The 20877-nt window shown below is 36.4% G+C and overlaps 3 protein-coding genes and 1 pseudogene across 3 annotated transcripts; all 4 read right to left on the bottom strand.

The window, feature by feature from the left end:
* Positions 1-776: 776 nt before the first annotated feature.
* Positions 777-3347, bottom strand: LOC109120837 (subtilisin-like protease). Its single transcript, XM_019215043.3, has one exon. It carries the CDS (start codon positions 3135-3137, stop codon positions 900-902), a length of 2238 nt encoding a protein of 745 aa, XP_019070588.1. The 5' UTR covers positions 3138-3347; the 3' UTR covers positions 777-899.
* A 4284-nt stretch (positions 3348-7631) lies between these two features.
* LOC101245383 (subtilisin-like protease) lies at positions 7632-9993 on the bottom strand. The gene has a single exon (XM_004244540.5). The coding sequence runs from the start codon at positions 9926-9928 to the stop codon at positions 7694-7696; it is 2235 nt and encodes a 744-aa protein (XP_004244588.1). The 5' UTR covers positions 9929-9993; the 3' UTR covers positions 7632-7693.
* A 916-nt stretch (positions 9994-10909) lies between these two features.
* LOC101245079 (subtilisin-like protease) lies at positions 10910-13913 on the bottom strand (annotated as a pseudogene).
* LOC101263874 (putative disease resistance RPP13-like protein 1) lies at positions 13636-18927 on the bottom strand. Its single transcript, XM_069287793.1, is given in 5 exon segments — positions 13636-13919; positions 14001-14067; positions 14635-15764; positions 15766-18708; positions 18795-18927. Coding segments are annotated over 2 exon segments (4035 nt in total). The 5' UTR covers positions 18700-18708; positions 18795-18927; the 3' UTR covers positions 13636-13919; positions 14001-14067; positions 14635-14663.
* Positions 18928-20877: the final 1950 nt, after the last annotated feature.

Genomic DNA, 20877 nt, shown 5'->3' with positions numbered 1-20877 from the left:
TAAATCGTATTAGTTGTAGATCAAATTCAAATGGCTAAGGCTGAGGGGTGGGGCACAGACAAGCCTCACCTCTTGAGCTAGCTTTCGTGGTTGAGTTATGCCCTAGATCCATTTCATATATAATATGTCATCAGAGTAGGACCCATCTCAATTCTTGTTTACTGATGATGGCCCCCCTAGGGGTGCCACATCGGATGAAAAAGGGTTGATGGTTGTATCAGAGACGAACCCACCCGAATCCTTTGTTTCACCAATGTTGGGCCCCATTTATATTGTTCAAGCACCAGTTGGCAGGCCTAGGCATGTGGGGGGTGTTGAGTCCCCCTCGTCAGCTGAGGGGTGGGGCCACGGGGACTTGGTTTCCTTATATAACTTGAGCAATCCTCATCTCTTGAGCTAGCTTTTGGGTTGAGCTAGACTCATAATCCATTTTAAACCGTTCATGTGCAAATTCAGCTTGTTGTTGGACGGGAGATCTTATCTCAGCGACCTACTCCACAAGGCATAATTGTTTAAGCACTGTATGTTTGATAGAAATCAAGTGATCAGAACCTGAAACTTGCAAGTACAGTGGATAGTTGTAAACGTAATCGGTCTGTCCATTTCCATTTTCCGTTGTGGCTGAGCCTGAACTAGCTCGAGCTTCAATAATTCTGTTTTTTTCCGCTTGACTTGTGATAAACCCCCTCAACCTCAGCATTATTTCTCCTATACGCGAAAGTTTGATAACGTAAAGTGAAAGAAGAGAATAGAAAAAATAGTAGCTCACTCTGAAATGAAAGTAACACAAGAATAATAGAATATAATGAGTACTCTCTGCATTCGTTCTACATTTTCGATTCAAACAATTAATGCAGGCTTATTACATGGATCAAATCATTTTTAAAAACGAAACGAGTCTAGATATCCATTGCAATTTCTTGTAGCACAACTGCAATTGGACTTCTTACAGAGTGCCTATTACTAGTCCATTTCAAGAATCCATGAACTATACCACTGGTTGAACTATTGGCCGTTTTTAAAAAAGTTACTTGATATGTTTTTTTCTGGTTCATCTTCGAGAACTTTAGAGTAGAGGGCGTAACAGTCACAGAAACTCCTTGTGGTGAAACTATTTCGACAATGTAAGATGATTTAGCCTCCCCGACGTTAGTCACTGTTCTTGTATATGTTTGAGGATTTTCTCTGAGTATGATGGAAAATGAAGGATAATTTAGTTGTGCTTCAGGAATACTTTTCACTTCCGAGCAATCCACCTTATGTTGTAGAAGGTTTCCAACCTCTCGGTTTGTGTAATTCAAGCCACACAAATAGCGTAAGTAGTCCTTGAAAGGGGTATCATAAATTAGTCCCGGATCATTTGCTCTGGATGGATTGACATGTCCTGCACCGATGGCATAAATGTTAGCAGGAAGGAGCGTTTCATCTAGGATGGGATTGTTGGCGAGGTTTACTGTATAAGCAGTTGTCATGATTGCGGATTTAATAGCTGCAGGAGACCAAGTGGGGTGAGCGCTTTTTAGCAATGCTGCTACTCCACTGAGGTGAGGACAAGACATGGAGGTACCCGAAATAATATTGAAGGTAGATTTCGTGTTTGTGTTGTTTTCCATGGAGGTAGGCCAAGCAGCAAGAATATTAACACCAGGACCAATAATGTCAGGTTTTAAGATTCCGGGAGTAGCTATGCTTGGCCCTCTAGAAGAAAATCCAGCAACAACCGGAGCATTTTTATCTCCGAGTATAGTTCCATGGAATGCAATCCGAGCAACATGTTTCTTCGTTGAATTCACATAGTCGATGATTTTCATTCCATCTGTATAAGTTACATCCATTGCTGGAAGGACATGAGCGTCAGCTGATGTAGTGAAACCATCTTCAGCCCTGTTAATTAGAATCATGCCAACACCTCCAGCATCCTTAACAGCTTGTCCTTTTGAAATCCTCGTATAACCGCCACCTATCATACACAAGACTATTTTGCCTTTAACAGCAAGGTCAGTCAACATACCTGGTCCGCAATAAGAGCTGTCAGAGTCAATAGCAGTTAGTGATGGATCAAACAAAGGGAAGAATTTTGTACTGAAAAACTTTGAGTGAAAAGCCGATTCGCCTTCAAACACTTTATTGTTTCCTAGCTGAACTGTTGCCTTAAATTTCCTGTCAAGACTGCTCGCGCCTACTGTGAGAATCCACGGGGCTTCATTTGCAACAGTATGTTCGGATGGACCAAAATTACCAGCAGAGCAACTTACAAAAATACCTCTTTGTGTTGCACTATACGCACCGAGTGCAATAGAATCACTATGGAAGGGACTAGAACTCGAACCAAGAGACAGCGATAGGATATCAACTCCGTCATCAATAGCTACATCCATAGCAGCTAGAATCCCACTGTCAGAGCAACCAAACGAATCACAAACCTTATAAATGGCTAGGTGAGCAAGAGGGGCAACACCAACAGCAGTGCCATTAGCATTTCCATACACATTGGCACCTCTCACAAAACCGCCAACAGCAGTGCTGGCGGTGTGTGTACCATGTCCATCATCATCTATTGGCGAACCATTTTCCTTTGGGAACGTCCGTGCTCCAATGAGTTTGTTGTTACACTTAGTAGTGAAGTTCGATTCACATTTTCCCTTCCATTTAGCAGGCGGAGGAGGCATTCCTTCGTCGCTAAATGAAGGATGGTCTGGAAAAATCCCAGAGTCCAACACTCCGATGATCACACCTTTCCCATAGTTGGAATCCCTCCACAAGCCAGTGTTCTGCTTCAATCCAAGAAAACTCGGAGTACGTGTAGTGTGCAAAGACAATATCTTCTCCGGCCACGCATTCACAAAGCCTGATTTCTTCTCCATTTCTTTCACTTGCTCTGCTGATAATCTAGCAGCAAAGCCTTTCATCACATTGCGATATGAATATACTAAACGCGGCCCCTCCTCTTCATTCGAGATTGTCTTTGGCAAAAAAGAATTGTACCAACTTTCTAAATCCATTGACATTGATTGAGTTGAAACTTGGCTTTCTGGAGATTCAACTTGAACTATATAAGTCTCTAAATCGCTTTGCATACTAGGCCATGACAAACAATTAACGATGAACAAAACAAGAAGGATATTCAACAACTTCATGGCTACAAATTAGCTAAAAGAACTCTAACTACATATATTCATGGAAGAAAAGTTGATGATTTTTCCTTCTTTGAAGTACTAACATATATAGTGCTCTAGTCCTATAGTTTTGATTGGTCATCTAGATCAAGATTTAGAATTGTTTACACAATAGATACCCTCATGTTACTTAATGTATTATATTATGTGTGGGAGAAAGTGAAGTATCATGTGATAGAAATTAAAAGACTAAAGTTGAAAGGAACAATTATATAACAACATAAAACATAAAATAATTTTAGTTGGAACTCCTTCCTCTATCTCTATTTTCTCAACTCGAATCAAAGACTTCTGATTAAAAACACAATGATCACCCTTCGTTTTACTACATTCTTTGTTGATAATATAATCATCGTTATACGAGTATTACGCTTTACAAGCTCTTTTTATTATATGTGTATTCTTATTCCACATTCTATCAGACATAAAATAAAACTTAATTTTCCCAATTGGCTGTAAGAATTCTAATTTCATACTACTTGCAAGCCATGCTTTTTCCTTTTTCTTTGTTTAGTGCATATTATATTAGGTGCAGAGCTACTGTATTAGGTAAGGTTTTGATCGAACTCACTATCTTTTGCTTAGATACTGTAGTTATATTTAGGAAATTCATTAGATACGTATAAATATTTACTCAGCAAATTCACTAACTAAAATGAGCAAAGAGTTAAGTGACATGTTCTGAATTCATAAACTTTAAATCCTGGTTCTGCGTTTATATTATTACACCACCTAATGATGGGAACTTCAACTACTTTTTTTCCCTACATGTACCATGTGAATGTTGCTTTATTTCTTGTTTGGTGTTGGATTTAGTATCTGGCTTCTTTTTTTTTATTTATCCTATATCCAACTTAAAATACTCATATCCTTATAATATTTAATTGTACAACATGCTAAAGTTTACATTTAATGATAAATTACATCTTTCAATAATCTTGGCAGGGTCAGTATCATATTATTTAAGTAGACCACTATGACTCTTGATGAGTATTTTATATTTTCTTTGATTCCTTCTTTTAGGTATTGGATGTTGAAATTCTCCCTCTACTTTCTAGACATCGTAAGTTGTGGTGGGACGGATAATTTTTATTCTTTCGTTTTTAATTAAATATCTCGAATTCAAACTTCGAGAACAGAAAAATGATAAGGAGCGCTTCCTCTTTTAATGGTCTTATCAAAGGCGGAGCCACCTTGTATGAAGGGGGTTCATTTGAATCCCATTCGATAAAAAATTATATTATTTATATATGATTAAAATATTATTATATGTATATATAGTAGATGTTGAATTTACTTCGAATATTTCATCTGTCTATTTCTACATATTAAGAACCCCTGTATTGAAAATTCTGACTCTGCCTCTGAGCTTTACGGAAGCGAATCCGAAAGCCTTAAAAGGGAACACCAAACACCAATAATAGTTATGCTTTATTCCTTTATTATTTTTAAATAAAGTTAGTCACTTTGTAAAAAAAAAAAGAAGATAAAAAGTAGTAGTAGCACTAATATATTAAGGACCCATCCAATTAGCAGCCATTTTTTTCCCCATTTATGTTCATATTTTATATTACAATAATAACAATCTCTAAAGTTGACAAATTTGACTTCTTTGTATCGAGAAGTTAGGATATTGATTCAATCATATCAAAAATAAATTATTTAAAATAATATATTTATATCACAAAATATGTTAAATATATAAATATTAAATTTAGAATTTTATTATCGCCTTCAGATATCATTCTAAATTTTAGAAACATAAAATAAAATCCCAATTCCGCCTTAGTTTGTAAATTTGATATTTTTGGTCAATTATTTGATATTGGATTTATTATAATATAGTACCATTATTGATAACCCTATTTAATACATTTAATGATCAATTCTAACATGTTTAAATAATCAAATTTCCATTATATCTTCCAAGTACCTTCACAAGGGTCAACATACTTTTACCTTAATTTAGGCCACAAAAAGACTGGTTCTCTTAGTGTTTTTATTTGTGATTTTCGAAAATGATCGATTCGTCATTAGTAAGAATATTTTATTTTAAAAGTAAATGTCTTAATAAGAGGTGGAGTTTCATTTTTGTGAGTTTTGTATTTTTGAACGTAAAGATGAGTACTAGTGATAATATATACCTTTGAAATTTAAAATATTTATATATCAAATGAATTTCTTAACAAAAATATATTGCTTCATCCGAAGATATTGAATCAGGTCAAACTCGTTTATGAGCTTCTACACTCATTCCTATTTTATTAATGTGAATCTAAATTAATTAATTAAACTCCAAATTAGATAGCGCGAAGAAAAATAAAAAATAGAGAGTATTTTTGTGATTCCTACTTTTAGATTTTGTGAGATAAAATATAAATAGAAAAAGCTAGGAGCATGTAATTTATTCAATTGGATAATTGATTTATCTTGTCTATGTGATTATGATTACAAATAATTAACAAGTTGCAAGTGGACACTTGTATTTACGTGAAACACAAGATGATTTTTATTTTATTTTTTTTTGTTAGAAAAATTATATTTTTTATATTTTTTAATTTTAATTTTTTATGTAATATGTTTAAAATAATAAATTAAATGATTTTTTTTATATTTATCATATATCTTTAAGATAAAATTATAACTTTATTTTTTATATATTTTCTTAAACTTCATATCAAAATTAAGACTAAATAAATAAATTAAATAATGCTAAAAAGTATTAATAAAACTATATATGAAGATTAGAAATACTATGAATTATTGCAAAACTACTTGACAAGACACTATATGGATGTTTTAACATAATAATTGAATGGAAATAAGATGTGCCCTAAGCTAACACCAAAGAGTAACAAATGATCCTTAAAAACAGAGTCGGATCTAAAATTTTAAATTTATAAATTCTATTTTTTTTTAAAAAAAAGAAAAAGAAAAATAGCTTACTATGTTTTAAAATAGCTTACATATACACATGATATTAACTAAAATTAATAAATTTCATTGAACTCTGTAGCTAAAATTCTAGTTTCTCTTCTCAGTTCAAGAAAGGTGGGACATGGACTGACTTTTGTTTTATTTTTACATGACATTTTTGTTTTTTTTTTCAAAAATAAGTGATACAATTTTATATGTGAAAATATTATAATTTTTAAATTTTCACTTTATTTTTAATGATATATTTTTATGGCCTAAAAATGTTATGACATGGTAATAATTACAGGTTAAAAGACCATTTATTTTTTAAATTGTATGTCAAGTTGAATGTATCATAAAATAAAATAGTATATATAAGAAATAGAAATAAGTAGTAGGGTTCTAGTACTAAAAGTAGAAATAAGTCTAATATATAGGTTTATCAGATGATTATTTTTCTAAAAATATATCGTAAATATTTTTTTTTAAGAAAAGAAAGTCAATTGTCTATGAGCGAAGGTCCGACCTATATCCACGACTCAAAAGCGAAGCCAGGATTTGAAATTTATGAGTTTGAGATTTTAGGATAATAATTTTAAATGCTGGTAATAATTTTGGAATTTAATTTATATACTTATTTAGTAGAATCCTTGAGTCGATGATTTATAGGAAATTAACTTATTTAGTAGAATCATTGAGTCGAGGATCTATAGAAAATAACCATAAGGATAAGATCTATTTACGCTCTACCCTTTTTCGAGTTTGGAATTACATTGTTGATATTTAGTAGAAATGTTAACACAGAGAATTTGAGCCGAAGATGTAACCCTAGGGTCGGATAGACTTTTAGTCGTGGGCTCATTTGAACTCATAACTTTTCGATATGGTATAGATATATGTGTAAAGAAATTATTAAAATATTTAAGATTGAACGGTGCAACAGAATTAAATCCATTAAATTTATATCTTGGATCCGTCTCGATCTCTTATTGTTCCCCTTCATATATGTTGTGTAAAGAATTCCCCTATTAAAATTAAGAATTCATCCCACAAAGGGACTCTGTTTATAAAACAATTACTCAGAAAGATAAGCACAGGAAACAAAGAGATGAAATGAAAGAGACAAGAGAACAACCAATAAAGGTCGTGGTGGAGTGAGAAGTACTCCTTTATTCATAACTATAGGTTTCGGGTTCGGACTTTGAGTATGGAAGTGACTGGACACAAGTTGGGAAACAAACTAATAGAGAGAAGAGGAAAGAAAATTTAAACGAAAATGATTCCCCGAAAAAATGACATGTTCTCTTTTTATGGTCTGCTTTAACATGGCATTAGAGCGAAACACATCTCAATTCATTGTTTCGGATGTTGGGCCTTCTGGCTTATATTGTCCATACTCTAGATGTCTGGTCTATGTATTAAGCCTTTATAGAATTTACATGAACAATTTTGGAAATTATAACTATCTGGTACTGATTCATGTGGTAACATTTTTGATCTTATGAAAATGTAACATGCAAATATAATGTAATTCAACAGTTTCTTTTGGAACCACTCTTGTTATATATTGTTCCAATTATTAAAATGAGAAGAAAATAAAACTAGAAACCAATTGTAGGCGGTAGCACAACTGCAATTGGGCTTCTTACTGAGTAATTCTTACTACTCCATTTCAAGAATCCTTGAGCAATGCCACTGTTTGGGCTATTATTTCTTTTCGTAAATGTCACTTGGTATTTCAACTTCTGGTCCAACTGGGAGAATTCTAGAGTAGAGGGCTTAACAATCACAGAGACTCCGGGTGGGGAAGCTATTTCCACACTGTAAGATGATTTAGCTTCCCCGACGTTAGTCACTGTTCTCGTATAAGTCTGAGAAATTTCTCCGAGTGCGATGGAGAATGAAGGATAATTTAGTTGTGCTTCAGGAATGTGTTTCACTTCCTTACACTCCACTTTGCGTTGCAGGAGATTTCCAACCTGTCGATTTGTGTAATTCAAACCGCAGAGGTAAGGCAGGTAGTCCTTAAATTCGGTGTCGTAGATTAGTCCTGGATCATTAGCTCTCGATGGATTGACATGTCCTGCACCGATCGCGAAGATGTTAGCTGGGAGGAGCCTCTCATCTAAGATGGGATCATTGGCAAGGTTCACCGTGGTAGCGGTTGTCATGATTGCTGATTTGATAGCTGCAGGGGACCAAGTCGGGTGTGTGCTTTTCAGCAATGCTGCTACTCCACTGAGGTGTGGACAAGACATGGAAGTGCCCGATATAATGTTGAAGGTAGACTTTGTGTTCGTTTTGTTGTCAATGGAGGTAGGCCAAGCAGCAAGAATGTTAAGACCGGGACCAATTATATCAGGCTTCAAGATTCCAGGACTAGCTATACTTGGTCCCCTAGAAGAAAATGCAGTAACAACCGGAGCATGTTTATCCCCAATAATTGTTCCTTGAAATGCAATTCTTGCAATTGGTTTTGATGTTGTGTTCATGTAGTCAAGAATTTCCATTCCATCTTTGTAGGTAATATACAGAGCCGGAAGGACGTGAGGATCGGCAGGTATAGTGAAACCATCATCAGCGGTACTAATGATAATCATGCCAACACCTCCGGCATCTTTTACAGTTTTTCCTTTTACTATCCTGGGAATACCACCACCTGCCTTGCACACAACAATTTTGCCTTTAATTTCAGGTTCACTCAGAGTATCTGGTCCACAATAAGGTCTTTCAAAGTCAGTTGCATTCAGTGAAGGATCAAACAGAGGTGAAAATGTTGAATTGTGATCCTTTGGATTAAAAGCTGTTTCGCCCTCGAATAATTGTTGGTTTCCGAGCTTAACAGTGGCCTTGAGTTTCCTGTCAATAGTGCTGGCACCTACTGTCAGAATCCATGGGGCTTCATTTGATAAGGTGCTATCATATGGACCACTATTACCGGCAGAGCAACTTACAAGAATACCTCTTTGTGCTGCACTATAGGCACCGAGTGCAGTCGGATCAGTATAGAATGGGATGCTGCTACCACCAAGGGAAAGGGACAGGATATCTACTCCATCATCAATAGCTGCATCCATGGCAGCTAGAATGTCACTGTCTGCGCAACCAGATGAATCGCAGACCTTATAAATGGCCAGGTGAGCAAGAGGGGCAATCCCAACCGCGGTGCCTTCAGCGTTCCCATACACATTTGCACCTTTCACAAAACTTCCTGCAGCTGTGCTGGCCGTATGTGTACCATGTCCATCCTCATCAATTGGTGAATCACTGCTTATTGGGAATGTCCTCGCACCAATGAGCTTGTTGTTGCACTTTGTTGTGAAGTTCGATTCACACTTACCCTTCCATTTAGCAGGCGGAGGAGCCATTCCTTCATCGCTAAATGAAGGATGGTCAGGTGAAATCCCGGTGTCTAAAACACCAATGATCACGCCTTTACCATAGTTGGAATCCCTCCACAAGCCAACGTTCTGTTGCAATCCAAGAAAACTCGGAGTATGTGTAGTATGCAAAGACAATATCCTCTGAGGCCACGCAGATATAAAGCCCGGTTTCTTCTCCATTTCCTTTACTTGCTTTGCTGACAATCTTGCTGCAAAGCCTTTGATCACATTCCGATATGAATATATCAACCATGACTTTTCATCTGAGCCAGCGATTGCTATGGTCTTTGGCAAGAAAGAATTGTACCAGCTCTCCAAATCCACTCTCGACGATTGAGTAGAAATTTGGCTTTCTGGAGATTCAACTTGAACTATGTACGTCTCCAAATCGCTCTGCATACTATGCCATGAAAGACAAGCAAGTATAGCAAAAATAACAAAAAATATTTTCATTGTTGCAAATGTGTTGGGAGAAAGGAACTATGAATTAGTGATGTACACATAGGAAAGTGGAGTTTGGTATTTTTTGCTTTGTGTACTACTATTATATATAGTGTAGTTTGGTCCTGCAGTGGATGATTGTTGAATTGTTTAGTCAAAAGCACTCCTTTTGATATTTTTTCCTAGTAATGGTTGTCACAATCTTCTTTTCAATAAAAAAAAAACAATTTTCCACTTGCAAAGCTGCATGTATAACTGTTAAAGAATGACAAAAGTCCCAAATCGGTGGTTAATTAGATGGGTGGACTCTTTATAAGGCTTGGACAATCCTTTTCCCATTCAGAACTTTTTTTTATAAAAAAAAAGAGGTTACTTTGCTTAGACAAACTTATTCTCGAAGTTATTAACACCTTTTTCTTGTTAAAACTATCCTTTAACGGATTGATTTCGACTTCCATGATATAACACTAATAGTCCTCCGTATTTGCAAAATTGGCGCACTCTTGGTCCCCAAACAATAGTTTCATGTGAGAGAAGGTGAGATTTGTAAATTAGCAACCTAGCATCTAGTCTTAACCAATTTCATAGTTGGTATTGTGCTCGTCCGAGTGTGAAGAGGCACTTTGCATTCATATGAACAATGAGTACTCTTCTATTCGTGTTGTGACTATTGCACTATTTTGTTGTTCTTGTTCTTTTTTGTAGGCTTTGCACCGTTTTAATTGTTAGTTGCAATGTTTTCTACTTCGTTGTACTTGAATTTGCTTCTCTTGAGCTGAGGGTCTTTCACCAACAACCTATCTGCCTCCATAAGCTAGTGGTAAGGTTTGTATACACTTTATATGAAACTTCGACACATGTTCTTGCATTCATTCTCATTTTCCTCTTTGTAGAGCTCGCAAATGTCATGTAGCTAATATACACTTTGTGAACGTTTGACGTGTAAAATGTTGAAGGACATATATATGTGAAAGAGATTTGACTACAAGCTCATGATGGAACATTTTGATATTGTGAAAATGTAACATGAAAATATGGTGTGAGTACTTTTGTCACTTATTATTCAACAATATCTATTGAAACCACTAACATAGTTTTGTTATACACTAATCCAATTACTAAAAACCAATTGTAGGTCGTAGCACAACTGCGATTGGGCTTCTTATAAAGTACTTCTTACTACTCCATTTCTAGAATCCTTGAGCAATAGTAGAGGGCTATCATCTCTTCTCGTAAACGTCACTTGGTATTTCAACTTCTGGTCCAACTGGGAGAATTTCAGAGTAGAGGGCTTAACAATCACAGTGACTCCGGGTGAGGAATCTATTTCCACGCTGTAAGATGAATTAACTTCCCCGACGTTAGTCACTGTTCTAGTATATGTCTGAGAAATGTCTCCGAGTGTGATGGAGAATGATGGATAATTTAGTTGAGCTTCAGGAATGTGTTTCACTTTGTTACAATCCACTTTGTGTTTAACGATGCTTCCCACCTGTTGATTTGTGTAATTCAAACCGCACAGGTAAGGCAGGTAGTCCTCAATTGGGATGTCGTAGATTAGTCCTGGATCATTAGCTCTCAATGGATTGACATGTCCTGCACCAATGGCAAAGATGTCAGCCGGAAGGAGCCTTTCATCTAAGATGGGAACATTGGCGAGGTTCAGTGTGTTAGCGGTTGTCATGATTGCTGATTTGATAGCTGAAGGGGACCAATTGCGGTGTGAGCTTTTCAGCAATGCTGCAACTCCACTGAGGTGAGGACAAGACATGGAGGTGCCCTGTATAATATTGAAGGCAGATTTTGTGTATTTTTCGTAGTCAACGGAGGTATGCCAAGCAGCAAGAATGTTATTACCGGGACCAATTATATCAGGCTTCAAGATACCAGGAGTAGCTAGGCTAGATCCGCGAGAAGAATATGCAGCAACTACCGGAGCTTCTTTATCTCCGATTATTGTTCAATGGAACATAATTCTTGCAGTTGGTTCTGATGTTGAGTTGATGTATTGATGAATCTCCGTTCCATCATTGAATGTAACATACAGAGCTGGAAGGACGTGAGGATCGGCTAACTTGGTGAAATCATACTCAGGGGTACAAACAAGAAACATGCCAATTCCTCCGGCATCCTTTATAACTTGTCCTTTTCCAATCGTGGAAACATAACCACCGTCCATCCACACAACAATTTTGCCTATAATTTTGGGGTCACTCAGTGTACCTAGTTCACAAAAACGGCTACCTATGTGGGTTGCATTCAGTGAAGGGTCAATCAAAGGGTAAAATGAGGAATCCGGAACCTTAGGACTAAATGCTGATTCACCCTCAAATAGTTTTTGGTTTCCGAGCATAACAGTGACCTTAAGTTCCCTGTCAATAGTGCTTGCACCTACTGTCAGAAACCACGGAGCTTCGTTTGATAAGTGCTATGGGATGGACCACCATTACCCGCAGAGCAACTTACAAGAATACCTCTTTTTGCTGCACTGTACGCCCCGAGTGCAATCACATCATTATAGAATGGCCTGCTAGATCCACCAAGTGAAAGGGACATGATATCTACTCCATCATCAATAGCTTCATCCATGCCAGCTAAAATTTCAGCATCGGGGCAACCAAATAATGGACTGACCTTATACATGGCCAAGTGAGCAAGAGGGGCAATCCCAACCGCAGTGCCTTTAGCGTTCCCATACACATTGGCACCTTTCACAAAACTTCCTGCAGCTGTGCTCGAGGTGTGTGTGCCATGTCCAGCCTCATCTTTTGGTGACTCACTTTTTAGTGGGTAAGTCTTTGCACCAATGAGCTTGTTGCTACACTTTCCAGTGAAATTTGAATCACACTTTCCCTTCCATTTAGCAGGTGGAGGAGGCATTCCTTCGTCACTGAATGAAGGATGATCAGGGGTAACCCCTGTGTAGAAGACTCCAATGATCACACCTTCTCCATAGTTGTCATCCCTCCACAAGCCAACGTTCTGTTGCAATTTAAGAAAACTCGGACTATGAGTAGTGTGCAAAGACAATATCCTCTGAGGCCACGCAAATATAAATCCTGGTTTCTTCTCCATTTCCTTCACTTGCTTCGCTGACAATCTTGCAGCGAAGCCTATTATAACATTATGATACGAATATATCAACTGTGGTTTTTCATCTGAGCCAGCGGTTTCTATTATCTTTGGCATGAAAGACTTGTACCAGCTCTCCAAATCCATTCTTGACGGTTGAGTGGAAATTTGGCTTTCTAGTGATTCGACTTGAACTATGTAAGTCTCCAAATCGCTCTGCATACTAGGACATGAATAGAAAAAATAACAAAAAATATTTTCATTGTTGCGAATGTGTTGAACTAATGATGTACACTTAGGAAAGTGGAGTTTTGCTGTACAATGTGCATAGGAGTTCAATGGCTATAAATATTTTTTAGTTGTTGTAACTAATGAGTGTAGGATTTAGTATTCTTTCTTTATTTTGGTTGTTATTTGAGTTTTTTTTTCAAAAATATTTGCACCTATATAGTTATAATTTTAGTTTAGACTTTATACTGAATATAATTGATATGAGTTGGGGTGAGATAGTTGAGATTTTTCTACCCTTAATTAGAATTTAGGAGCACGAGTCGTAGAATGGGTAAAAAATCATGTTAGGAGCGCCGCTCCTTCAAATGTGCAAATTCGAATGTAGTTGGACTCCAATGTGGATATCAAGCACCGAATGAGGAAACAACATATCCACTATAAAAATATATCAGTACTTCTTGGAGTTTACTCAACCATCGCGAGTTATAATTCTAATTTGATTTTCTGTACTTAAGTCTTACAAAATGAGTAGTAGTTGAGTCCCAAACATATTAACTAATCGAGTTTGTCAACTTACAAAAGAGGCTTGCACTGTAGCACTGGAAACATGAAATAGTATCAGCGGTACACTGATTGTAATCGCCCTTCTTTGATAGTCACATCTCAAAGACTTGCCTATAACAACAGACCTGAAAATTCACTGTGGACGACAAAATAGCTTTAGTGGAAAGATTTTTTAAAAAAAGGAACTCGGGAACACATGTAAAAATAGCAGCAGCACCTTAGAAACACTTCCTACGGACAATTGATGTACCAGACTTGTCGTACTCGCTCTTCTAAATCCACATCTGATTAAGCACAAAACATGTTTAAGTTAGCAACAACACATGAGTTCAAAATGTAGCTTAAAATTGCAAAAGTGTACGCAAGAGAAGATATTTGAAGACAGTGATTTTCTTACTCGTTGGATTAACACCCTGCAAATGTATATCTGTAGCCCTTACCTTTCAAAACGTAGTTGTCTGGTCGCTATACGAAAGAAAAAAGATGTTTAGCATTTTTGTCTACCTCTTTTACCTATCAAAATTTCTAGTGACATAGGATGGTTGATGATTACAAGAACTAAAAACTTTCGATTAAACATGGTGGCAATTGAGACGTGAATTAAAACACGGCAAGAGCATAAACCAATAAGCAATGAGAAATATAGAATTATATAACATGTGACAATGGAAGTTGCACTTATTTCCTAAAAACTTGTGATCGTTATCCTATAAAAAATTTAGATTCTCTATGGAGGTTAAATATAATGCTATGTGTTTGATGATGAGCTAGCACGGCATGATTAAAAATGAAAAGAAGTAACAAAAAAGCAAAGTGAAATAAAAAGCTTATGAGGGAAAAGAATAGCTTACATCAGTTGGGGAGTCATTCGTTTTAATCATTACATGCATTTCCAATCGATCTGTATGGTGGAGATATGAGCAATATTTGTCCAGTATTCCCCCTTGTTAAATTCTAGTAGTGGTGTGAGCAATGAACATTTGGAAATAGATAGTTTAGAGAGGGAAGAGGGCATCCCTTTTTCTGAAAGTGAATGGAGATTAGGGCAATGGGAGATGGTCAGGTGAGAGAGGGAGGAGGGCAGTGCTGATTCAGCAAGTGATTGGAGATTAGGACAGTGGGAGATGTCCAGGTGAGAGAGGGAGGAGAGCAGTGCTGATTCAGGTAGTGATTGGAGATTAGGACAATGGGAGATGTCCAGGTGAGAGAGGGAGGAGGGCAGTGCTGATTCAGGTAGTAATTGGAGATTCGGGCAATCATAGATGTTCAGGTGAGAGAGGGAGGAGGGCAGTGCTGATTCAGCAAGTGATTGGAGATTCGGGCAACGGGAGATGGTCAGGTGAGAGAGGGAGGATGGCAGTGCTGATTCAGCAAGTGATTGGAGATTACCGAAATTCCTGATTTGTAGAGTTTGAAGCGAAGTGAGGTGAGAAAAGGAGGAAAGACGGCCAATCTGAGATAAATTACCACCAATACTTAGACATTGAAGAGAGGTGAGGCTTTTGAGATGTTGGCTGCTTAATGTTATCATATTGTATACCTCAAGTTCTGTAATAGAACAAGGCAACTCCCAATGTTCAATATCTTCGTCACTCCCATCATGATGGATCACTAACTCTGTGAGTCTCTGTAAATGCCACTCCTTTCGGCCATTCACCAGTTTCTTGCAATCACTGATACGGAGTTTATGTAAATTGAAGGGCAATTCTCCTTCTATTTCTGGACAATTGGAAAGATACAAATCCTTGAGAGATGGAAGGAGTTCCTGCATACGTTCTGGCAGACACTTGAGCTTCTTACACTTCAAAATATGCAGTAACGTCATCTGGGCCGCTCCTCCACATGCCACCGATAGTTTTTCAACATTCTCACAATTCGAAATAGTGAGAGTTTCAGTTGCAGTAGGAATCAAAAACCTAGTAAAGTTGTGGCAACTCATAATACTCAATTTACACGCTGCTGGGAGAAACTCTAATGATATTATCATCTACACAACCACAATCAATCACACTCAAATACTCCACAAACATCTCACCAACTGGCGCCTCGAATTTCAATTTTGGGCAACCAGATATCTCTATTGTCTTCAAGGTAGTTGGCAGTATGCTAAAAGGAAAGGAGGTAATAGAGTTACAATCACGTATATATAATGCTTCAATCTGCTTCATTGCTTCAAGTTGGGATCTAAACAGTTGAGCATCATCAAAAACAACTGGACAACCTCTAACTTGTAACCTTTTTAAACTTGAAAATTGGATGGGTATCTTCAAACTGAGCTCAGGGCAATTTTTAATGGAAAGGTTCTCAAGTGTAGGGAACTCTCCAATTCCTAGTGCGTGCCATTGCTTCCACCCCGTCATATCTTCAAATTCAAGCTTCTCAAGACAGTTAAAAGGCTTTTTGGAGGACAATCTGCCATAGAATTCTTCCATCGCCTCTGTGATTCCATGCATCCCTTTAACGGAAAGGAATTTCAAACAAGGGAGTTGTCCTAGTGCTGGCAACGAATAACAGTTGTTGCAGTTTCTAAGAGACAATTTCACTAGCTTAACAAACAAAGGATCAGCTACCCAATTGGGGAAGTTTGTCCCTCTGTATCCACTGATTTCGACTTCTTTAATGTTTTTATGTGGGCGTAGCTCATCAAGTATGTCTATTTCTGTTTGTGAATTGTCAGCACTAATGCTTTCACTCCACTCCAAAGATAACTTGTCAACGTGATTCTTCTCCCTCATCTTTGCCTTCACAGCTTCCCTTCTATCAACCACATTTTCCAAATTTACAACTGATAGAGATCCATACAAGTTTTGTGCTTCACCCAAATATTCCATTCTCCAACCACCTACAAGAAACTTGGCTCCCACCAACACTTTGAGGCTTTTCAACCTGCTCAGATGTAGTGGCATCTTCAAGCGCCGAGTGTTGCTTATGTCAAGATGACGCAAGTTAATCAACTTTTCCATCTGCAGCGGTAGCTCCTCAAGTTTAGAACAAGATGACAGGAGAAGTGTCTCCAAGTTATACAATCCACAAATGGAATCTGGCAACCTTTTTATCCTTGTCTGAGAAAGGTCCAAAAATCTGAGGAGCTTTAATTTGATAAACAATTCATTTGGCAACTCAACAATCGTGTAATGATGAGACAATGATAGCATCCTCAAGGATATTAGTGTAGGCAGTATGTTATGCAACACCCTCTTGCTTAGAGGGTGATAACGATAATCGCCAATAATATATATCGGAAGCAATGTCCTCAGCTGCTCCAATTTGTAGAGGGGTGTCAATTTCTCAAACTCACCATCTCCTCCTATAGAATAAGATAAGTGCCGACATTGTTCCAACATATGCGATCCTTTGTTCTCTTCCAACCTTATACAAAGATTTGAAGATACAATTTGTGCCAAATCATTGACAAGGTCATGCATTAAGAATTTCTCTATGTCCCCTTTAGAAGGATTTGGGACACTTTCTAATAATGATCTTGATCTCAACTCGAGAAAGTATTGGTTGCCTAAATCTTGAATTATTTCATCTTCCACAGGTACAAGACCATTGGCAATCCACAGATGAATAACTTGTTCTTTCCTAAATGGATAATCTTTAGGAAATATTGCACAAAAAGAAAAGCATCGCTTTAAATGTGCGGGAAGATCATTGTAGCTCAACATTAACGCTGGTAATATGTCATTGTCTCGCAGCTCCCATATTTCACTTCTCAGAATACATTTCCACTCTTCAACCTCTGATTTGGAGCGTAACATGCCAGCGAGCGTCTTCAGAGCTAAGGGCAGTCCTTTGCACTTGGCTGCAATTTGTTTTCCAACCTCTTCAAGTTCCGGATGTTCCATAGGATCCATGTTTTCAAATGCATTTCTTTTGAATAGAGACCAAGAGGCTTCAGTAGACAAATTGTCCATGCTAATTTGCTCATTTCCCATCATCAAGGCAACACTCTCTTTACGTGTCGTCACAATGATCTTACTTCCTATATCTCCTTGTACAAAAATATTTCTCAAGTCATCCCACTCATTGTAGTTGTCATTCCACACGTCATCCAGAACAATAAGAAATTTCTTTCCCTTTAAGCTTTCCTTCAATTTGACTTGTAGCTGGTTAAGATTGTCATCAACCTTTAAGTCGGTTGAGCCAATTTCTTGAAGTAACCCTTTCGTTATTCTGAAAACATCATATGCCTCAGAAACACAAAACCAAGCTGTCAAAATAAAATGTTTCTGCACTCTCTCATCATTGTAAATGGCTTTAGCAAGTGTTGTCTTGCCCAGGCCGCCCATTCCAACAATAGGAACTACAGCCAGATTTTTTCCCTTTGTATCCATCGACAACAAACGGCCAATCAAATTCTCTATTTCGTTCTGCCTTCCAAAGATACCAGAATCATCCACCAAAGAAGTTGAAGGTGTTCTAGTTTCTTGTTTGGTCGAAATAAAATGCTCCTTTAAGCCAAGGCGACCAATTTGCTTTTCCAACACCTCCAACGTTTCAATGGTTTCTTCCAATTTATCCTTTATGTTACGAAAGAAATCATCACTCAAGCACAGGTTGAGGTCACTTACTTGTTTGTTGCTTGTTTCTGCAAGATTTTGATGCTGGCCTTCCACCTTAAGCCTCAAAGCTTCATAATTGACTTCTTCTATTAAATTTTCAGCAGAGTCAACAGTATCTCGAAGCTCATTAAGCCAGTCGCTCACAGATGGATTTGATGCTTGCTTATTCTCTGCATCACTCAGCACAATCTGAAGACCACGCAAAGTCATTTTCAGCTTCTTTAAGAGCTTAACATGATCCTTATGCTTACGAAACATGTTGAGCAGATCACCGTGAGGAGCAAGCCTATCAAACAGAACATTCAAAGCTGAGGAGAGAAATGCACCACCAACTGCTAACCCAATCTCCATTTCTCAAATCTGAAAGGAAACACAAAATGATTTTGAGAAGATGAATTTTTCTGTATCTATCTTCAACTACTAAGAGAGTGAGTACTTTACTTCACCTGTTGAATGTTGAGAGTAGTTTGCAAACAAGAATGATCAGTGATTGCTTGAAATGAGTAAAACTATTTTTCAGGAAGCAAAACAGTCCTCTTTTCTCTTTTTAAAAAGTATGGACTTGAATAAACAAAGACTGATTGAATAATTGAGGCAATTATTCAATTACTTTTGCTTTATGCACCTGTCCATTTTTCAACAGCTCATTGTAGTGCTTAATTGGGCCTACCATAATTGTGAAGAATTGGATTCTGTTCCATTTTCCTTTAAGGTATTACTTTTTGGCATGATACGTAAATACACCCTTTAACTTGGCTTCGAATTATATTTATGCCCTTCAACTTTGGGTATGCACTAGTAGACATTTAAACTTGTATAAAGTTGAATAAACAGACACACATGTCATCCTACATGTCATTTTCCGTCCTACGTGGTGTCTTACGTGTATTTTGCCATGTAGGACTCATGTGTTTATTTATTTAAAAGTTGAATAGTTAAAGCTTTGTCTGTTTGTGCATTATGAAAGTTGGAGGTCAAAGTTAAAATTTAAAGTCAAGTTTAGTATCCAATATATGTATTATGTCTTACTTTTTCAATGTTTAATAAAGCCGATGGTCTATCGGAAACTACCCTCTACCTCACAAGGTAGTGGTAGGGTCTATTTACACATCTCACTTTTCGGCCATTTACCAGCTTTTCGCAATCGATGATCACAAGTTGTCGTGCAATCCTCAACTGTTTGTGTTACAACATCAACTTCAAAGAGTATGACTTTTCATACAACAACAAGAGGCAAAAGAGGAAGGATATTTTATTTATAATCAAAACTGTCCCTATTTTCACTTTTCACCCAACAACAACACTTTGTCTTCATAATGTTTTATTTTCATTTCTTCTTACTTTACTATCACACACAATTTTTCTTTTATTTTATACTTGAAAACACGTCAACAAGTTGGGAATTTGATTACACCAAAGAGCTATGGCAATTTTCAAAATATAAAAGTTTTCCCTTGTAGTTGTTTTGTTATATACAAGAGTTAGAGTTTTCGAGCTTGAACGATTAAAAATTGTATTAAAGTCTTTTTGATAGTGCGAACTAAAACACATCATAATAAATTATTACCAAGCAAACTCAGATGTATTTTTTATTTACAATAAATCAGTAGATACATACCACCATATAGTTTGGTCTTTGGTGGGGACTGACAAATATACCACCAAATTGAGATATTTTTATTGGAAATAAACTTTCACCAACTGAGACAAGATGTTTTATTAGATGTTAAATTATATAGAAATGACCTGTTGTAATTTTTTATACATAACATTCTGTATTTTATCAAAGCACAAGGGTGCAACTCTAAACTCTCTCTCTCTCTCTATATATATATACTAGTTTTTGCATACGTGCTTCGCACGTGTGTTTCATGTGAATTTTTATAGATACATTAGAATGACTAAAATTTCATGGAAATATATATGTAAATTGTAATGAATAATAAATGTAACAATTACAAAATAAGAATAAAGACTTACGGCAATAAAACATTCATAGAAAACTAAATTTTGAAGTCTAATAGAGAGAAAAAAAGACAAAAAGAAACAAATTTAAGGAAAAAAAAAATGTAGACATTATTCTTATAACACTGATGTATTTATACATGAAAAAATAAGTACACAATTATTTAAATTTATACCATTAAATATTTAAACTATAACAGATCAATTTATAAAAAGGGTAAAAGCGTAATCTAACTTTCAATTTTTTTGGTTCATGCTTTTAGTAATACTAGTATTTGGACACGCATGTTGTGCGTGTAACCCTTTCTAGTGAGCATAAGTATTTTTAAAAATTGCATCAATATATAATAAATATATTCAAAAATCAATGACATCCAATATCTAAAGTGTAATCTTGAAGATTCTTAATTAGTACTAAATTGATTTTAATTTTACTTTATGAGTTAAAATTTGATATGAATTTGTCAAATTTTAATAATTTTTGTATAGATATTATGTTTTGAATAAAAAACAATTAAGTTAATTAAATTCATACATTACAAACTTAATACACTCATATCATCA

The sequence above is a fragment of the Solanum lycopersicum genome, chromosome 8, assembly GCF_036512215.1.
Source record: "Solanum lycopersicum chromosome 8, SLM_r2.1".
Taxonomy (NCBI): domain Eukaryota; kingdom Viridiplantae; phylum Streptophyta; class Magnoliopsida; order Solanales; family Solanaceae; genus Solanum; species Solanum lycopersicum.
Note: the sequence above shows the minus strand (reverse complement) of the source record. Positions and strands in the feature narration are given on the sequence as shown.

What these genes read in the sequence shown, in the direction of transcription:
- LOC109120837 (XM_019215043.3), bottom strand. Translation starts at nt 3,137, where the DNA reads ATGAAGTTGTTGAATATCCTTCTTGTTTTGTTCATCGTTAATTGTTTG.
- LOC101245383 (XM_004244540.5), bottom strand. Translation starts at nt 9,928, where the DNA reads ATGAAAATATTTTTTGTTATTTTTGCTATACTTGCTTGTCTTTCATGG.